The sequence below is a fragment of the Aquarana catesbeiana genome, linkage group LG07 (genome assembly GCF_042186555.1).
Source record: "Aquarana catesbeiana isolate 2022-GZ linkage group LG07, ASM4218655v1, whole genome shotgun sequence".
Classification (NCBI taxonomy): Eukaryota; Metazoa; Chordata; class Amphibia; order Anura; family Ranidae; genus Aquarana; species Aquarana catesbeiana.
The window spans coordinates 315,564,394-315,584,222 of record NC_133330.1 but is presented as its reverse complement, the minus strand read 5'-3'; the positions used below and the strand labels follow the sequence as shown (position 1 = coordinate 315,584,222).

The 19,829-nt window shown below is 49.3% G+C and overlaps 1 protein-coding gene across 1 annotated transcript in view; it reads left to right on the top strand.

Moving 5' to 3' along the window:
• Positions 1-6,009: 6,009 nt before the first annotated feature.
• ST6GALNAC3 (ST6 N-acetylgalactosaminide alpha-2,6-sialyltransferase 3) overlaps positions 6,010-19,829 on the top strand; it is a 473,122-nt gene continuing 459,302 nt past the window's right edge. The window contains exon 1 of the mRNA XM_073593717.1: positions 6,010-6,208. Coding sequence (XP_073449818.1) covers positions 6,191-6,208 — 18 coding nt within the window. The 5' untranslated portion in view covers positions 6,010-6,190. The remainder of the gene's footprint in view (positions 6,209-19,829) is intronic.

Here is a 19,829-nt window from a genome sequence, read left to right as displayed (position 1 = left end):
GGTGTATACGGGGTGTAGGACGGGAGGTCTCCGGTGTATATGGGGTGTAGGACGGGAGGTCTCCAGTATATACTGGGTCTAGGACGGGAGGTCTCCAGTATATACAGGGTGTAGGACGGGAGGTCTCCGGTATTTACGGGGTGTAGAACGGGGGGTCTCCGGTGTATACGGGGTGTAAGATGGGAGGTCTCCGGTGTATTCGGGGTGTAGGACGGAGGTGTCCGGTATATACTGGGTGTAGGACGGGAGGTCTCCGATGTATATGGGGTATAGGACGGGAGGTCAATGGTGTATACGGGGTGTAGGACGGGTGGTCTTTGGTATATACAGGGTGTAGGACGGGAGGTCTCTGGTATTTACAGGGTGTAGAACGGGAGGTCACCGGTGTATACGGGGTGTAGGACGGGAGGTCTCCGGTGTATATGGGGTGTAGGATGGGAGGTCTCCGGTATATACGGGGTGTAGGATGGGAGGTCTCTGGTATATACGGGGTGTAGGATGGGAGGTCTCTGGTATATACGGGGTGTAGGACGGAAGGTCTCCGGTATATATAGGGTGTAGGACGGGAGGTCTCCGGTATATATATGGGGTGTAGGACAGGAGGTCTCCGGTATATATACAGGGTATAGGACGGGAGGTCTTCAGTATATACCAGGTGTAGGATGGGAGGTCTCCAGTATACATGGGGTGTAGGATGGGAGGTCTCCGGTATATATAGGGTGTAGGACGGAGGTCTCCGGTATATATATATGGGGTGTAGGATGGGAGGTCTCCGGTATATATACAGGGTGTAGGACGGGAGGTCTCCGGTATATACGGGGTGTAGGACAGGAGGTCTCCAGTATACATGGGGTGTAGGACGGGAGGTCTCTGGTATATATGGGGTGTAGGATGGGAGGTCTCTGGTGTATACGGGGTGTAGGATGGGAGGTCTCCGGTGTATATGGGGTGTAGGACGGGAGGTCTCCAGTGTATACAGGGTGTAGGACGGGAGGTCTTCGGTATATACAGGGTGTAGGATAGGAGCTCTCCGATGTATATGGGATGTAAGATGGGAGGTCTCCGGTGTTATTGGGGTGTAGGATGGGAGGTCTCCAGTATATATATGGGGTGTAGGACGGGAGGTCTCCGGTATACATACGAGGTGCAGGACCGGAGGTCTCCGGTATATACGGGGTGTAGGACGGGAGGTCTCCGGTATATACGTAGTGTAGGACAGGAGGTCTCCGGTGTATATGGGGTGTAGGATGGGAGGTCTCCAGTATACATGGGGTGTAGGACGGGAGGTCTCCGGTATATATACGGGGTGTAGGGCGGGAGGTATCCGGTATATACGGGGTGTAGGACGGGAGGTCTCTGGTGTAGGATGGGAGGTCTCCAGTATACATGGGGTGTAGGACGGGAGGTCTCCAGTAAATAGGGGTGTAGGACAGGAAGTCTCCGGTGTATATGGAGTGTAGGACAGGAGGTCTCCGGTGTATATGGGGTGTAGGACGGGAAGTCTCTGGTGTATACGGGGTGTAGGATGGGAGGTCTCCGGTGTATATGGGGTGTAGGACGGGAGGTCTCCATTGTATACGGGGTGTAGGACAGGACGCCTCCGGTATATATACGGGGTGTAGGACAGGAGGTCTCCAGTATATATTGGGTGTAGGACGGGGGGGTATACGGTGTATACGGGGTGTAGGACGGGAGGTCTCCAGTGTATACGGGGTGGACGGGAGGTCTCCGGTATATACTGGGTCTAGCAGGCTTGAATGGAGGAGAAGATTTGGATGCCGCACACCGGATGTAGTCAAAAAAACTTCACTTTATTGAAAAAATGGGATCATCAAAATAACAAGACTGTCATGCAGAAAGTACAGGTAAGCTGACGCGTTTCGCACTCAGGACTGAGTGCTTACTCATAGCTAAAGTGAAGTTTTTTGACTACATCCGGTGTGCGGCATCCAAATCTTCTCCTCCATTCAAGCCTGCTTTGCCTAGCATTCAGCCAGCACCTGGAGCTCTTCTGCTCTGAAACTTCTACTTACACCTGGGTCAGTGTCAGCCTGAGCGGTGGAAACACTTTCTTTGCTTGTCTGCATCTAAGGATATATACTGGGTCTAGGACGGGAGGTCTCCAGTATATACTGGGTGTAGGACAGGAGGTCTCCGGTATTTAAGGGGGGTAGAACGGGGGGTCTCCGGTGTATACGGGGTGTAAGATGGGAGGTCTCTGGTGTATTCGGGGTGTAGGACGGGAGGTGTCCGGTATATACTGGGTGTAGGACGGGAGGTCTCCGATGTATATGGGGTATAGGGCGGGAGGTCCATGGTGTATACGGGGTGTAGGAAGGGTGGTCTTTGGTATATACAGGGTGTAGGATGGGAGGTCTCCGGTATTTACAGGGTGTAGAACGGGAGGTCACCAGTGTATACGGGGTGTAGGACGGGAGGTCTCCGGTGTATATGGGGTGTAGGATGGGAGGTCTCCGGTATATACAGGGTGTAGGACGAGAGGTCTCTGGTATATACGGGGTGTAGGATGGGAGGTCTCTGGTATATACGGGGTGTAGGACGGAAGGTCTCCGGTATATATAGGGTGTAGGACGGGAGGTCTCCAGTATATATATATGGGGTGTAGGACAGGAGGTCTCCGGTATATATACAGGGTGTAGGACGGGAGGTCTTCGGTATATACCAGGTGTAGGATGGGAGGTCTCCAGTATACATGGGGTGTAGGATGGGAGGTCTCTGTTATATATAGGGTGTAGGACGGAGGTCTCCGGTATATATATGGGGTGTAGGACGGGAGGTCTCCGGTATATATACAGGGTGTAGGACGGGAGGTCTCCGGTATATACGGGGTGTAGGACAGGAGGTCTCCAGTATACATGGGGTGTAGGACGGGAGGTCTCCGGTATATATGGGGTGTAGGACGGGAGGTCTCCAGTTTATATACGGGGTGTAGGGCGGGAGGTATCCGGTATATACGGGGTGTAGGACGGGAGGTCTCTGGTGTAGGATGGGAGGTCTCCAGTATACATGGGGTGTAGGACGGGAGGTCTCGGGTAAATAGGGGTGTAGGACAGGAAGTCTCCGGTGTATATGGAGTGTAGGACAGGAGGTCTCCGGTGTATATGGGGTGTAGGACGGGAAGTCTCTGGTGTATACGGGGTGTAGGATGGGAGGTCTCCGGTGTATATGGGGTGTAGGACGGGAGGTCTCCATTGTATACGGGGTGTAGGACGGGACGTCTCCGGTATATATACGGGGTGTAGGACAGGAGGTCTCCACTATATATTGGGTGTAGGATGGGAGGTCTCTGGTATATACGGGGTGTAGGACGGAAGGTCTCCGGTATATATAGGGTGTAGGACGGGAGGTCTTCGGTATATACCAGGTGTAGGATGGGAGGTCTCCAGTATACATGGGGTGTAGGATGGGAGGTCTCCGTTATATATAGGGTGTAGGACAGAGGTCTCTGGTATATATATGGGGTGTAGGACGGGAGGTCTCCGGTATATATACAGGGTGTAGGACGGGAGGTCTTCGGTATATACCAGGTGTAGGATGGGAGGTCTCCAGTATACATGGGGTGTAGGATGGGAGGTCTCCGTTATATATAGGGTGTAGGACAGAGGTCTCCGGTATATATATGGGGTGTAGGACGGGAGGTCTCCGGTATATATACAGGGTGTAGGACGGGAGGTCTCCGGTATATACGGGGTGTAGGACAGGAGGTCTCCAGTATACATGGGGTGTAGGACGGGAGGTCTCCGGTATATATGGGGTGTAGGACGGGAGGTCTCCGGTTTATATACGGGGTGTAGGGCGGGAGGTATCCGGTATATACGGGGTGTAGGACGGGAGGTCTCTGGTGTAGGATGGGAGGTCTCCAGTATACATGGGGTGTAGGACGGGAGGTCTCGGGTAAATAGGGGTGTAGGACAGGAAGTCTCCGGTGTATATGGAGTGTAGGACAGGAGGTCTCCGGTGTATATGGGGTGTAGGACGGGAGATCTCCATTGTATACGGGGTGTAGGACGGGACGTCTCCGGTATATATACGGGGTGTAGGACAGGAGGTCTCCACTATATATTGGGTGTAGGACGGGGGGTATCCGGTGTATACGGGGTGTAGGACGGGAGGTCTCCGGTATATCCTGGGTCTAGGACGGGAGGTCTCCAGTATATACAGGGTGTAGGACGGGAGGTCTCCGGTATTTACGGGGTGTAGAACGGGGGGTCTCCGGTGTATACGGGGTGTAAGATGGGAGGTCTCTGGTGTATTCGGGGTGTAGGACGGGAGGTGTCCGGTATATACTGGGTGTAGGACGGGAGGTCTCCGATGTATATGGGGTATAGGGCGGGAGGTCAATGGTGTATACGGGGTGTAGGACGGGTGGTCTTTGGTATATACAGGGTGTAGGACGGGAGGTCTCCGGTATTTACAGGGTGTAGAACGGGAGGTCACCAGTGTATACGGGGTGTAGGACGGAAGGTCTCCGGTGTATATGGGGTGTAGGATGGGAGGTCTCCGGTATATACGGGGTGTAGGACGGGAGGTCTCTGGTATATACGGGGTGTAGGATGGGAGGTCTCTGGTATATACGGGGTGTAGGACGGAAGGTCTCCGGTATATATAGGGTGTAGGACGGGAGGTCTCCAGTATACATGGGGTGTAGGACGGGAGGTCTCCGGTATATATACGGGGTGTAGGGCGGGAGGTATCCGGTATATACGGGGTGTAGGACGGGAGGTCTCCGGTATATATACGGGGTGTAGGGCGGGAGGTATCCGGTATATACGGGGTGTAGGACGGGAGGTCTCCGGTATATACTGGATGTAAGACGGGAGGTCTCCGGTATATACTGGGTGTAGGACGGGAGGTCTCCGGTATATATTGGATGTAGGACGGGAGGTCTCCAGTGTATACGGGGTGTAGGACGGGAGGTCTCTGGTATATACTGGGTGTAGGACGGGAGGTCTCCGGTATATACTGGGTGTAGGACGGGAGGTCTCCGGTATATATACGGGGTGTAGGACGGGAGGTCTTCGGTGTATACGGGGTGTAGGACGGGAGGTCTCCAGTATATACTGGGTGTAGGACGGGAGGTCTCCGGTATATACTGGGTGTAGGACGGGAGGTCTCCGGGATATATACGGGGTGTAGGACGGGAGGTCTTCGGTGTATACGGGGTGTAGGACGGGAGGTCTCCGGTATATACTGGGTGTAGGACGGGAGGTCTCTGGTATATACTGGGTGTAGGACGGGAGGTCTCCGGTATATATACGGGGTGTAGGACGGGAGGTCTTCGGTGTATACGGGGTGTAGGACGGGAGGTCTTCGGTGTATACGGGGTGTAGGACGGGAGGTCTTCGGTGTATACAGGGTGTAGGACGGGAGGTCTCCAGTATATACTGGGTGTAGGACGGGAGGTCTCTGGTATATACTGGGTGTAGGACGGGAGGTCTCCGGTATATATACGGGGTGTAGGACGGGAGGTCTTCGGTGTATACGGGGTGTAGGACGGGAGGTCTCCAGTATATATACAGGGTGTAGGACGGGAGGTCTTCGGTGTATACGGGGTGTAGGACGGGAGGTCTTCGGTGTATACGGGGTGTAGGACGGGAGGTCTTCAGTATATACGGGGTGTAGGACGGGTGTCTCTGGTATTAATGGGGTGTAGGACAGGAGATCCCCAGTAAAAATCTTCAGTATACCGGAGAGCAGTCTCTGTACTGGGTACATATCTCTGGTATAGAGGCGTATAAAGTCGATACAGGATTGAAGGGCGGTCAGGCTCCGGTATAGCGGGTGTATAGGGGTGGAGGAGGACGGTAAGGCTCCGGTATAGCGGATGTCTAGGAGGAGGGGAGGACAGTAAGGCTCCGGTATAGCGGAGGTCGGTCTCGGTACCGGGGGAGGGGAGAACGGTCTGGCTCGGTGCTGTATTGTCGGCGCTCCGCCTCCTCGCCGTACCCCGCTGGGGGTTCTGGGGGGGTGACATCGGGGGGGGATGGGCTGGCGGCGGTTCGGGCGGAGAGGATGCTGAGACCCCCCAGTCGGAGCCCCATGTGACCGGGGAGGTGTCTGGCTGGCTGGCCGGGGAGGGAGGGGGGTGAGGCGGCCTCTGCTGCTCGGATGGCCGCAGTGTGAGCGGAGGATCTGCTGTGCGGCTGCACCGAGGAGGATCGGCGGGGACATGGCCGGGATCCTGAAGGTAAGAAGAGCATCGGCCGATCCACAAACACTGACCGAGAACATCCGCCAATCAGTGCGAGAGAATGAAAGCTGAGCGACAGTTGACTGAGAGATTGAAGTGACAACTGAGAATGAAAGCTGAGCAAAAGCGAAGTGACAGTTGAGCGTGAGATCATAGTGACAGCTGAGTGTGAGATCATAGTGACAGCTGAGTGTGAGATCATAGTGACAGCTGAGTGTGAGATCATAGTGACAACTGAGAATGAAAGGGAAGTGACAGTTGGGCATGAGATAGGAGTGACAGCTGAGAGTGAAAGCTGAGTGAACAGTAAGTGACAGTTGAGCAGGAGATCAGAGTGACAGCTGGGTATGAGATCTGATTGACAGTTGAGTTTGAGATCAAAGTGACAGCTAAGTGTGAGATTGGAGTGACAACTGAGAATTAAAGCTGAGCAAAAGCTGAGTGACAGTTTAGCATTAGGTCTGAGTGACAGTTGAGTGTGAGATTCTTAGTGTAAGTTGAGTGACACCATGCCTAGTCCTAGAGTGACAGTTGAGGACACTAAGATTTAGGTGAGATCTGAGTGGAGTTGCCCATACATGAATTGGGAGGTGAGATATGACATGGCGATAACACAGAGAGACATGACTCCCACAGTCCCTAGTAAGGTGTCATTGGGTGGGGGGTCTGGGGGCCCCTTAATGGGCAAAGTGACAGATTCTGATTAAATGCATTCCTATTGATTTCTTGACAGGACAAAAAAGGCACCAGAATAGGACTTGCCAGATTTACTAAAACATACACCATACATGCCGTACAGCATTCCTCCATAGGATCCATACCATATGGAGCGCTGGGGAAGCTGACAATCACTGTGGTAAATGGCGCTACGACCGCAATTATCTTGCGTTTTTTTTTCAATGGATACAAGGTGTCCTCTGATTGGACAGAACGGAGATCATTAAATCACTACCCCTTCTCTCCATCTCGCCCAGTTACAGAATGCCTTGAATTCTTAAAAAAACCCAAAGTGTTCTATGAATGGCGACAGTGCGAAGAGAGCGACCCCCTTTGGTCAGTGTGAGGAGGGGAACCCGATTGGTCATGACCTGGGAAGTCACAGCAATCACTGCAGCAGCGCTGAATACTACAGCGATTGTCAGCTTCCACCGCGGCCTATCAGGTATGAGATCTAGTATACTATACATACTTACATTGTGCCAAGCTGGACCTAGTGTGCCATACAAATAATTCCCAGAGTTCTAATAGAAGGAATAACGCTACAATGTATCTTCTCCAAGAAGTTTTTCATATCACATTACACATTCCTTATCTAAGACTGAATGTCTGGACTGGAGAGGGATTGTAGGTGTAGAATCAGCTTTGGACAGACAGATATATGGAACAGGTATGAAAGCCATGTGAGGTTGTGAGATCGCAGTGACAGCTGAGCGTGAAATCGGAGTGACAGTTGAGTGTGAGATTGCAGTGACAGTTGAGTGTGAAATCGCAGTGACAGTTGAGTGTGAAATCGCAGTGACAGTTGAGTGTGAGATTAGAGTGACCACTGAGTGTGAGATTGCAGTGACAGCTGAGTGTGAAATCGGAGTGACAGTTGAGTGTGAAATCGGAGTGACAGTTGAGTGTGAGATTGGACTGACAGTTGAGTGTGAGATCAGAGTGACAGCTGAGTGTGAGATTGCAGTGACAGTTGAGTATGAAATCGGAGTGACAGTTGAGTGTGAAATCGGAGTGACAGCTGAGTGTAAGATTGCAGTGACAGTTGAGTGTGAAATCGGAGTGACAGTTGAGTGTGAGATTGGAGTGACAGCTGAGTGTGAGATTGGAGTGACAGCTGAGTGTGAGATCAGAGTGACAGCTGAGTGTGAAACCGGAGTGACAATTGAATGTGGGATAAGAGTGACAGTTGAGTGTGAGATCACAGTGACAGTTGAGTGAGTTCAGAGTGACAGCTGAGTGTGAGATCACAGTGACAGTTGAGTGAGTTCAGAGTGACAGTTGAGTGTGAGATCGCAGTGACAGCTGAGTGTGAGATTGCAGTGACAGTAGAGTGTGAGATCAGAGTGACAGCTGAGTGTGAGATCACAGTGACAGTTGAGTGAGAACAGAGTGACAGCTGAGTGTGAGATTGCAGTGACAGTTGAGTGTGAAATCGGAGTGACAGTTGAGTGTGAGATCGCAGTGACAATTGAGTGTGAGATCGCAGTGACAGCTGAGTGTGAGATTGGACAGTTGAGTGTGAGATCACAGTGACAGTTGAGTGAGTTCAGAGTGACAGTTGAGTGTGAGATCACAGTGACAGTTGAGTGAGTTCAGAGTGACAGCTGAGTGTGAGATCGCAGTGACAGCTGAGTGTGAGATTGGACAGTTGAGTGTGAGATCACAGTGACAGTTGAGTGAGTTCAGAGTGACAGCTGAGTGTGAGATCGCAGTGACAGCTGAGTGTGAGATTGGACAGTTGAGTGTGAGATCACAGTGACAGTTGAGTGAGTTCAGAGTGACAGCTGAGTGTGAGATCGCAGTGACAGCTGAGTGTGAGATTGCAGTGACAGTAGAGTGTGAGATCAGAGTGACAGCTGAGTGTGAGATCAGAGTGACAGTTGAGTGTGAGATTGCAGTGACAGTTGAGTGTGAGATCGCAGTGACAGCTGAGTGTGAGATTGGACAGTTGAGAGTGAGATCACAGTGAAAACAGAGGATGAAATCGCAGTGACAGTTGAGGATGAGGTCTGAGTGACAGCTGAGAGTGAGCTTGGAGTGACAGCTGAGTGCGAGTACAGCGACAGATCAGTGAGTGAGATCTGTGTGACAACATGCCTAGTCCAAGTGACAGTTGAGGACACTGAGGTTGGGGTGAGATCTGATTGGGAGTGACGGGTGATGTTAGGGGGGAGGGAGTGACGGGTGAATCACAGGGAAGGTAATAAAGTAAAGTGCTGCTAGAAGTCTGTATAAGGGATGAATATATCATTGTAATAACATGAACATTTCCTCCAGTGAATGTGAATCATCTCCAATGTGTTCACATAGAAAACCTGACACTGGAAACTGAGTTGTAAAGGAAAAGAGCGCCAGTCATCCCAACCTGAGAGCTCTTACCTTGTCAGCCAGGAGAGACTCTTCTGTGCACCCCTCTGATACCAGCTTCACTTTTGTTACTAACGCTGACTTTGGGACTTTGCTATGATTTCCATAGAGAGCGTCTCAAGGACCGGGACACACTAATAGTGAGTGAGATCAGTCAGGGAAATCAGTCGGGACCCCAGTTTCAGAGGGGCACACAGAAAAAGATAACAAAGCTAATGAGATGCATTTAGGGTCACCACACAGGTTCCAATCTGCCAATACAATCTCTGTACAATCAACTTCATATGTACAAAATCCATGCAATATGAGGACCTACCTAATCTATCCAACCAGCTTGTATCCAATCAGACAGGCTCTTGCACTACATACTCTTGGTGAATTTTAGGGAGATTGTCCACCAGACTGTAAGATGTATGGCCAGTTTAAGAGACATTCACATCCAAGCTGACCGTGAATTATAATTCTCATAACGTTTTGTAAAAATAAACTTCTGTGGGAACCCCCCCCCCCCCCACCCTCCCGCTGTTCCATTAAGCCACCGGGAACAGAAAATGACCCCCACGGCTCACCCCCTTCCTGTCATGTGACAGCGCTCACCCTTTGTGATTGGCCATCACATTTGGGCGGGGAGGATCCTCCACCCATCGCTGGAACAAGGTCAATAGAGCCCAGGGTGAACATGCCAAATTGCAACCCCCCCCCAAGATGTATGAGCATTATGTGTTAGCAAAAATCCCCTCCCCCACAAAAAATTGTGCACTAATCTGTATCTGTAGGTCAAATTCTGTCATTCCACATGTGCCCCGCCCCCCCCCCAAAATCCTCCACCCCTCAAATTTCCCCTCCGAGCCCAATTCTTCTCCCCCCCACTCTAAATCCCCCCTCCCAGCACAAATTCTCCTTCCCAATCCCCCATCCTAGCACAAATGCCCCCCAATCATCCCTACTAGCACAAATCCCCTTCCCCAAAAAAATGTCCCCCCCAAGCACAAATCCCCTCCCACCATATTACCTTTTATAGCACAAACCCCCCAGATCCCCCACCCTAGCACAAATCCCCTCCCACCATATTACCTTTTATAGCACAAACCCCCCAGATCCCCCACCCTAGCACAAATCCCCTCCCACCATATTACCTTTTATAGCACAAACCCCCCAGATCCCCCACCCTAGCACAAATCCTCCTCCCCCATCTCCCCTCTCAGGACAAATCCCCCCAACTCACCACTCCTAGCACACCTCCCCAAATTTCCCCATCTAGAACAATTTTTACCTCCTGCCCCCTCCCCAAATTCAATTCCCCCTACCCACACAGAGGTGGCAGAGCGGGGAGACAGAAGAAAGACACGTCACAATAACTAAGGGGGAATTTATAAAAATAACGTGCATAGATTTTCATCCAGTGAAACTGCTGGGACATTCATTCTATACAAATGGGATAAAATCAAATGTTCTCAGGCTATTTCCTCTACAGTTTGAATGTTATTCAACTCAGCTGTTAAAAGAAAAAAAGAGAGTGGTTCTGGAAAATACCACATTTTTGCCAGTAGATGGTGCTGACGATCATAGAAAATAAGTATTCATTTCCTGTGATCATCAGCTCCATCTAGTGACTGATCATTTGAAAACCATATCTTGATGTGATCTTTGCCCACACACACATCAGTCAGATAGTCATCAAAAACTTTTGCTTTGCTTTCCTTTAGGCCACTTTCTCACTAGCATCCAGGGAGCGGCCACTGAACTGCAGTTTTACTGCCCATCTAAAACCTACCAAACAGCTGAAGGGGGCTGTACACATGCCAGGGCCACGGCAAATTTAAAGAAGTTGGAGTAATAAAAAAAACATACATACTCACCTCCGTGCTCTCTGCTCTGCCCCTCCAGTGCTCACTGGAGCGGGGGCGGGGCAGCTGGCTTTGCCTCTCAGCCGCACACTGAAAGCTGGAGTCAGCTGTCAGTCAGGCAGCTGGGTGCATCCTGACAAAATGGTCGGGATCCTTCCAAGACCTGGAGGGGTTCTGTGCCGTCAGCTGACAGCGGGATTTAGTCTGCTGTTGGCTGATTCTGGGTCACAGGAGTGCAAAAGTTAGTGTACCCCCAATGACACAGAAGAGAAGTTTGACCAACGCGCCACCACCTGTCAAATGGCAGGTTGGTTTAGTAAAACCGCAGCTTAACCGTCTGTTTTTACCACCCCCTGGCCCCCTGTTTAAATGAGGCCTAAGGCTCCTTTCACACTACCGCTACTTCAAAGTCGTGCGATTTTGATGCCATTTCAGGGAACGCCTGTGTAAACTTGAAGTATCTTGACCTCAACTCGCATGAAAGTCGTACCAAAGCAGTACAGGGACTACTTTGAATTTGGCAGGACTTGAAGTCGCACAGATATGAATGGTTATCATTAGAAATCATGGGGAACGACTTGTCATGTGACTTTTGGAGCCCCAAGTTGCACAAGTGTGAAAGGGGCCTAAAGGGCCGGTTCACATTGTATTCCTGTGTGCTCCTCTGCAGTGCGATTTTCACCCCAATCATTTGAAAGGACTAAAATTGCACCTGATCGCACCAAAAGTCATTTTAGAAAAATGCACTACGCCAAATTGCTTGGCACTGCAATATCAATGCGATCTTGTGCCCACAGACGCGCTGCGTTTGCAATCTGCATTTGGGGTGCCGTTAACAATATATTGACACCCACTGCAGATCGCAAAGGCTGTGTGATTTGAGGGCACGGTGGCTGCAATTGAGGGCACAGTGGCAGCGTTTGATGTGCACAGTGTTAGTGTTTGATGGCACAGTGGCAGCGTTTGATGTGCACAGTGTTAGTGTTTGATGGCACAGTGGCAGCGTTTGATGTGCACAGTGTTAGTGTTTGATGGCACAGTGGCAGCGTTTGATGTGCACAGTGTTAGTGTTTGATGGCACAGTGGCAGCGTTTGATGGGCACAGTGTTAGCGATTGATGGCACAGTGGCAGCGTTTGAAGTGTACAGTGGCAGTGTTTGATGTGCACAGTGTTAGTGTTTGATGGGCACAGTGGCAGTGTTTGATGTGCACAGTGTTAGTGTTTGATGGCACAGTGGCAGCGTTTGATGTGCACAGTGGCAGCGTTTGAAGTGTACAGTGGCAGCGTTTGATGGGCACAGTGTTAGCGATTGATGGCACAGTGGCAGCGTTTGATGTGCACAGTGGCAGCGTTTGATGGGCACAGTGGCAGCGTTTGATGTGCACAGTGGCAGCGTTTGATGTGCACAGTGGCAGCGTTTGATGGGCACAGTGGCAGCGTTTGATGTGCACAGTGGCAGCGTTTGATGTGCACAGTGGCAGTATTTGATGGGCACAGTGGCAGTGTTTGACGGGCACAGTGGCAGCGTTTGATGGACACAGTGGCAGCGTTTGATGGACACAGTGGCAGTGTTTGATGGGCACAGTGGCAGTGTTTGATGGGCACAGTGGCAGCGTTTGATGGCACAGTGGCAGCGTTTGAAGTGTACAGTGGCAGCGTTTGATGGGCACAGTGTTAGCGATTGATGGCACAGTGGCAGCAGTTGATGGGCACAGTGGCAGTGTTTGATGGACACAGTGGCAGCGTTTGATGGGCACAGTGGCAGCGTTTGATGGGCACAGTGGCAGCGTTTGATGGACACAGTGGCAGCGTTTGATGGACACAGTGGCAGCTTTTGATGGCACAGTGGCAGCGTTTGATGGGCACAGTGGCAGCGTTTGATGGGCACAGTGGCAGCGTTTGATGGCACAGTGGCAGCGTTTGATGGACACAGTGGCAGCAGTTGATGGGCACAGTGGCAGTGTTTGATGGGCACAGTGGCTGCATTTGAGGGCACAGTGGCTGCATTTGAGGGCACAGTGGTGGTGTTTGATGGACACAGTGGCTGCAATTGATGATTTTATTTCAAATTTTTTTTGCGCCCCCCCAAAAATTTTGAGCACCATCTGCCACTGGTTCTGGTGGGATCCCCCCGTGTAATATTTTATCCTGGTGGTACAGCTGTCAGGATTATTACTTATAAAACTGACTTTGTTTATTCCGATCTCTGATCTCTGTGTACATGGCGGATATATTAGCGGGGGAGAGATATACCCATCCTGTGTGATTCTTGTGTATCGTCTTTATTCTGCTTTGTATTGTTCATTCTGTTTTCACTTTATGTTCCTCAACCCAACCTGATTCATGTTCTGTAAAACATTGCGACCTTCAAAGTCCGTACATACCGGCGGAGTCTGAAAAGACATTTATTCAAAGTGATTGTAAAGGATCGTTTTTTATTTTTTTGTAAAATAACAAACATATCATACTTACTTCCAATGTGCAGCTCGTTTTGCGCAGTGTGGCCCCCGAACCTGGTCTTCCGGGGTCCCCCGGCGGCTCTCGCGGCTCCTCTCCGCATCAGATAACCCCCTAGGAGAAACGTTCTCCCGAGGGGGTTACTTACCATAGACAGGAAAGCCGGACTCAGCCCCGCCCCCCAGCATCACTGGATTTGATTGACAGCAGCGGGAGCCAATGGCTGCGCTGCTATCAGTCTATCCAATCAAGAGCCGGGACCCCGTGGAGAGAGGGAGAGCGCATCACCGCCAAAGAGATGAAGGGGCTCAGGTAAATAAAACGGGGGGGCTGGGGGGCCGGTCACTGCCAGGTGTTTTTTCGCCTTAATGCAAAAGATGCATTAAGGTGAAAAAACACGAACCTTTACAACCCCTTTAATAATAATCTCACCTTTTCCTCCCCAGCCTGACTGTGCCTGGCCCGCCCCTTTCATTCATTGGATTTCAGTTCTTTCAATCAAAGAGGCTCATCATCACATGTGGGTGTTACATAAGGTGGCTGGTGTTCTATCGAGAAATGCCCTCCGTCGAAAAATGTCTCCAATGGGTTTGCGCATGCGCAGTACGCAACGTCACTCCAGCTGATATGTTGATCAGCTGGCTTGACGTCAACATGGCGCATGCGCAGATCGTCGGAGGCATTATCTGACGATCTGCTAAGTAGCAAGAGAGAAAATGAAATTGTCAGATTCTGCCTCGCTGTTGCCGGGCGGGTTTTTGGCTATGTGGAGCGGCGTGTGTTCTGTCTGTTGCACGGCGGCTTAAGTGTGTAACCACTTAAGGACCAGCCGCCGTTGTTATACGTCCGTACTTATAAATAGCTAAATAGCGCTGCCATAACCCCGGTATTTTTAGAAAATGGCCGGTGTTCCTCTTTCAGATAAAAGTGGTCTCAGCGGCGGATTCACCGCAAGATCACTTTTATCGGGGTTGGGAGAGCCCCCCCCCCCCACTGCCGAACTCCGGTCGTCTCCGACGACATTTATTTATTTAATTTTTTTTTTTTGCATTTTAGTGTAAGTATGAGATCTGAGGTCTTTTTGACCCCCACATCTCATATTTAAGGGGTCCTGTCATGCTTTCTTTCTGTTACAAGGGATGTTTACATTCCTTGTCAATGTACACAAACAGATCCCCGTTCTGTCAGGGGAGTAGAGAGAGATCTGCTGTTCCTAGTGATCAGAAACAGCGATCTCTGTGCACTCCCAGTCAGTCCCCTCCCCCCACATTTAAAAACACCTCCCTAGGGAACACTTAACCACTTCCCTGCCAGTGACATTTATACAGTAATCGGTGGCTATTTTTAGCTCTGATCGCTGTAATAATGTCACTGGTCCCCAAAAAAGTGTCAAAAGTGTCCGAATCTGTACGCCGCAGTGTCACAGTCCTGCTAAAAATTGCTAAAAATTCACTGCCATTACTATTAAAAACAAAATGAATAATAAAAATGTCATAAATAGATCTCTATTTTGTAGACACTAAAAATTATGCGCAAACCAATCAATATACGCTTATTGCAATTTTTTTTACCAAAAATATGTAGAAGAATTCTGACTATATGTCAGTATTACATTATATATCCCTGTATGTTGCGGTCATTCAGGTGATTATCTAATAGTTTCTTGAAACTATTGATGCTCCCCGCTGAGACCACCGCCTGTGGAAGGGAATTCCACATCCTTGCCGCTCTTACAGTAAAGAACCCTCTACGTAATTTAAGGTTAAACCTCTTTTCTTCTAATCTTAATGAGTGGCCACGAGTCTTGTTAAACTCTCTTCTGCGAAAAAGTTTTATCCCTATAGTGGGGTCACCAGTACGGTATTTGTATATTGAAATAAGGCAACCGGGACTGAAGTTGGAGGGGGTACCTGTCATTTTCGGGTACCTGCTCCCCACCTCTTCCCAAAAAGCTCATTTTCACAAACAGGAGGCGGAGAGGAGGCCTTAAAGCGGAATTTCCACGTTTGGGTGCAACTTAAAGGCACAGGGGGGTGCACTGGACACCCAGCAAATAGCACAATGACAGCGAAGGTGCCCAGCCCCCCCCCCCCCCACCAAATAACTAATGGTACAAACAAACATGAATCTGATTTAGGGCCCTTTCACATTGGTGCAGTTAAAAATGCATATTGCGTTTTTTGATGTGTTTTTCATTTGTGTTTTCTGGAGGCCTGATTCCCAGCAAGCACCTGTGAAAATGGACGTGGGACTCAAAAAAGAGCACCAAAATTGCTACTGCAATGCGTTTTCGATGCATTTCCTATTGATTTCAATGGGATGGAGGAATCCTCCCTCTGTGCTATTGTGTTCTGATGGCAGGGAGCCTTCCCCACCATCAGAATACAGTGATCAGTGCTGCCGGCTATATGCGGCGGCACAGATCGATCAGGAGAAAACCCGACAGGCTGGTTGTACAGTACACCTAGGGTGCCCACACATGGTCCCTGCTGAACCAGCTGAATTTTGATCCATGTATGGCCGGCATACACGTCCTTCAGTGTTTACGGTGAATGGGTTTTATTGTTCCATGTGTTGCACATCCCTCCGGTCTTTCCTGTGATCCTTTCCTTTCTACCTCTGGCTGTAGAGCTGATCGTTCCAGCTGTGCGTCTTTTTCTTTTATCTGTATAATTTGTACCTTATGAGACTTAAAGGTGCCCATAGATATAGACGTCAGTATTCTGAATCGGTCAGATCAGTGTCTATGTGGCAAAATACAGGACAGCCCCAAACTAGTATTCCCGGGAAACAATACGATTGGATGGTTAGGACGCCTTTCTGGGTCGCCAGTGTTTTCCACAAGCCAGGTACTGTCTACCATCCATCTCCTCCATTCAATAGATGCATTTTTATCAAAGCACGTCATTTTTAATGCATTGCATTAAAATGGAATGCAATACAACATGTGTTTTACTTGCATTTTCCATGAGTTTTCTTTCTTCGGGCTAATGGTAAATATGGATACGTGACTTGAAAAACGCACTTCAGGATAGCATCAGGCTAAAAGAACTTTCCGCTCCAAGCAGCTGCTTCCCGCTCTAATGCCCCGCACACACGGCCGGATTTTCCGACGGAAAAAGTGCGATCGGATTGTGTTGTCGGAAATTCCGCTTGTGTGTGGGCTCCATCGGACTTTTTCCGTTGGCATTTCCGACACACAGAGTTTGAGAGCTTGCTATAAAATTTTCCGACAACAAAATCCAATCGGTTAAATTCCGATCGTGTGTACACAAATCCCACGCACAAAGTGCCACGCATGCTCAGAATAAATAAAGAGACGAAAGCTATTGGCTACTGCCCCGTTTATAGTCCCGACGTACGTGTTTTACGTCACCGCATTCAGAATGATCGAATTTTCCGACAACTTTGTGTGACCGTGTGTATGCAAGACAAGTTTGAGCCAACATCCGTCGGAAAAAATCCTAGGATTTTGTTGTCGGAATGTCCGATTGTGTGTACAGGGCATAATGCTCCGTGCACACTGGATGTTAAAATAACGTTATAAAAACGCCAGTAGCTTTGCATTGAGTCTTTCAACATTTTTGCAATAGCGTTTATCTACGTTTCTTTAGCATTTTTTTGCGGGTTTTTTTTTGGAAATTTTTTTTTTTTTTTTTAATGCATCAAAAACGTTACAAAAAGCTGGTGAGCCAAGTTTTTGAGCGTTTATCGATGTTTATGAGCGTTTGGCATTTTTTTGTGGTCAGAAAAACGACTCCTGAACGCGATTTTATGGCGTTCAGAAAACAGCTGATAAAAGTTAAAAACTGTCCATGTGTGCATGGACACATAGGATAACATAGAGTGGAGTTTATGGGCTGTTAAAAAAAATGCCCAAACTCCAAAAAACGGCCGTTTATGAGCTCCAGTGTGCATGGAGCCTAACCCCAGGTGCAACAGACATGCCGAGACGTCTGCGCTCTTATGCGTCCATGTACACAGTCTCGTTTTTTGGCGTTTTTAGGCAGTTGTGTTTAACCTTGTTTTTCCAGAAGCAAAAAAATGGGTTCAGACGCAAAAGTTTTCCACGTTTCAGATGCCAAACGCTGCTAAACGCCGGTACCCGCGTTTAGCTGCGTTTGCGTTTATAAGTGTTTTTAAAGGAACCCTATTTTATGATGGTAAACTGCAGCAGAGAATGACATTTTGTGACCCGAATTTGGCGCCCCATATCTCGGGGCCACTTGGTGCTAGGAACCCCAAATTTGGCGTACAAACACAGTGGAACTTGCACTACAACATATCCAAATTCGGGGTTCCTAGCTTCAAGTGGCCCTGAGATATGGGACCCCAAAGTTGGGTCACAAGATGTCAAGCACTTTTCTGCAGCAGAGAATTACATTTTGCGACCCGACTTTGGGGCCCTATATCTCGGGGCCAGTTGGTGCTAGGAACCCCACTTTTGGTGTGCAAATACAGTGGAACTAGCACCATATCCAGATTTGGGGTTCCTAGCACTAAGTGGCCCCGAGATATGGGGCCCCAAAGTCGGGTTGCAAGATGTCAAGCACTTTTCTGCAGCAGAGAATGACATTTTGCGACCCGAATTTTGGGCCCCATATCTCGGGGCCACTTGGTGCTAGGAACCCCAAATCTGGATATGTTATAGTGCTAGGTCCACTGTGTTAGAACACCAAATTTGGGGTTCCTAGCAATAAGTGGCCCTGAGATACGGGGCCCCAAATTTGGGTTGCAAAATGTCATTCTCTGCTCTGCAGACGCTTCTAGACGCAAACACGGTAAAACGCCGCTAAACGCGGCATGCAAACGTGGCAAAATGGGCGTTTGTAAACACCGGTTTCAGCTTTTAAAAACATGTTCAGCAGAGTTTGCACCGGCGTCTCGTGTGCATGAAGCCTAAGGGGCGGTGTGATATGAAAAGCATATTGCGTTTTTTAGTGCCTTTTTAGAGCATTTTTGTGTTGCTATTTACTGTAATGTAGTGCGCCTTTTTACCAAAACGCCCAAAAGATGCAGCATGCAGAATTGTTTAAAATAGACAATGCATTGCCTTCCAAATGCACAGATGTGAAGACGTTCATAGATTAACATGGTAGCTGGGTTTCATGCGATTTTAGCATGCTGTGATTCTGCGCCCTAACACCCCAATAAAGGCCATAGTGTGATTGATCCCTAAGGTTTCCTTTACACTTGTGGCTGGGGGGGTTGTAAAAATAAGCGAGTGAGCTGCAGTTTAATGCCGCGTACACATGATCGGACTTCTCGTTGAAAAAAGATATGACGGTTTTTCCAACGGGATTCTGCTCAAGCTTGGCTTGCATACACACGGTCACGCAAAAGTTCGCTGAACTTACGACCGTCAAGAACGCGGTGACGTACAACACTACGACGAGCCGAGAAAATTAAGTTCAATGCTTCCAAGCATGCGTCAAATTGGTTCCGAGCATGCGTGGGAATTTTGCGCGTGGGAATTGCCACAGACGATCGCATTTTCGGATAGGAACTTTTGCCGACCGAAAAATTGAGAGCATGCTCTCAGTCTTATGCTGGCTGGAATTCGGCCAGCAAAAGTCCGATGGAGCATACACACGAACTCTCTTCGGTCTTTTGCGGGCCGAAATTCTGATCTTGTGTACGCGGCATTAGAGCTTGTTCACACCACATTTGCCCTCGCCAATGAGCATGGTTACCCCAGTATTGTGTGTTTTGGTGTGGCACAATTTTTAAAATTGCACTGGCACCTTTTTTGCGTTTTTCATGTGCATAGGGCAGTCCATTAAAATGAATGTGTTGCCCTAAAACGCGATGCCTTGGATTTCGTAAAAAAAAAATTGCATGCTCGGATGCACCTCCTGGTGTGAATGAGCCCTTACTGCCCCCCAACCACCCACCTTAACCTTACATACCTTACATACCGGCCAGGGTGGTATACATGCTGCAGCTTTGAGGCAATCGGCGGCCAGTACTGCTACCAAACAACTGAACTGTGCCAGAACCGCCCTGTAATTGTGTGCAATGTATGTGGTTGTGGTGCAGTTCCAAGGGCTTTCAGGGTTAAAGCCGACATCCAGGAGGCGATATATAACAGTACTCGGAAAATGAATCCATGGTGATTGGGTTTTAGAGGGCGACGCAAGTATAAACAAGCCCTAGATGGGAGTTCTTGTGCCACCAGATTCCTTTTGTTTAGAGTAAAAGTTGTCTCAAAAGACACCACAAGACA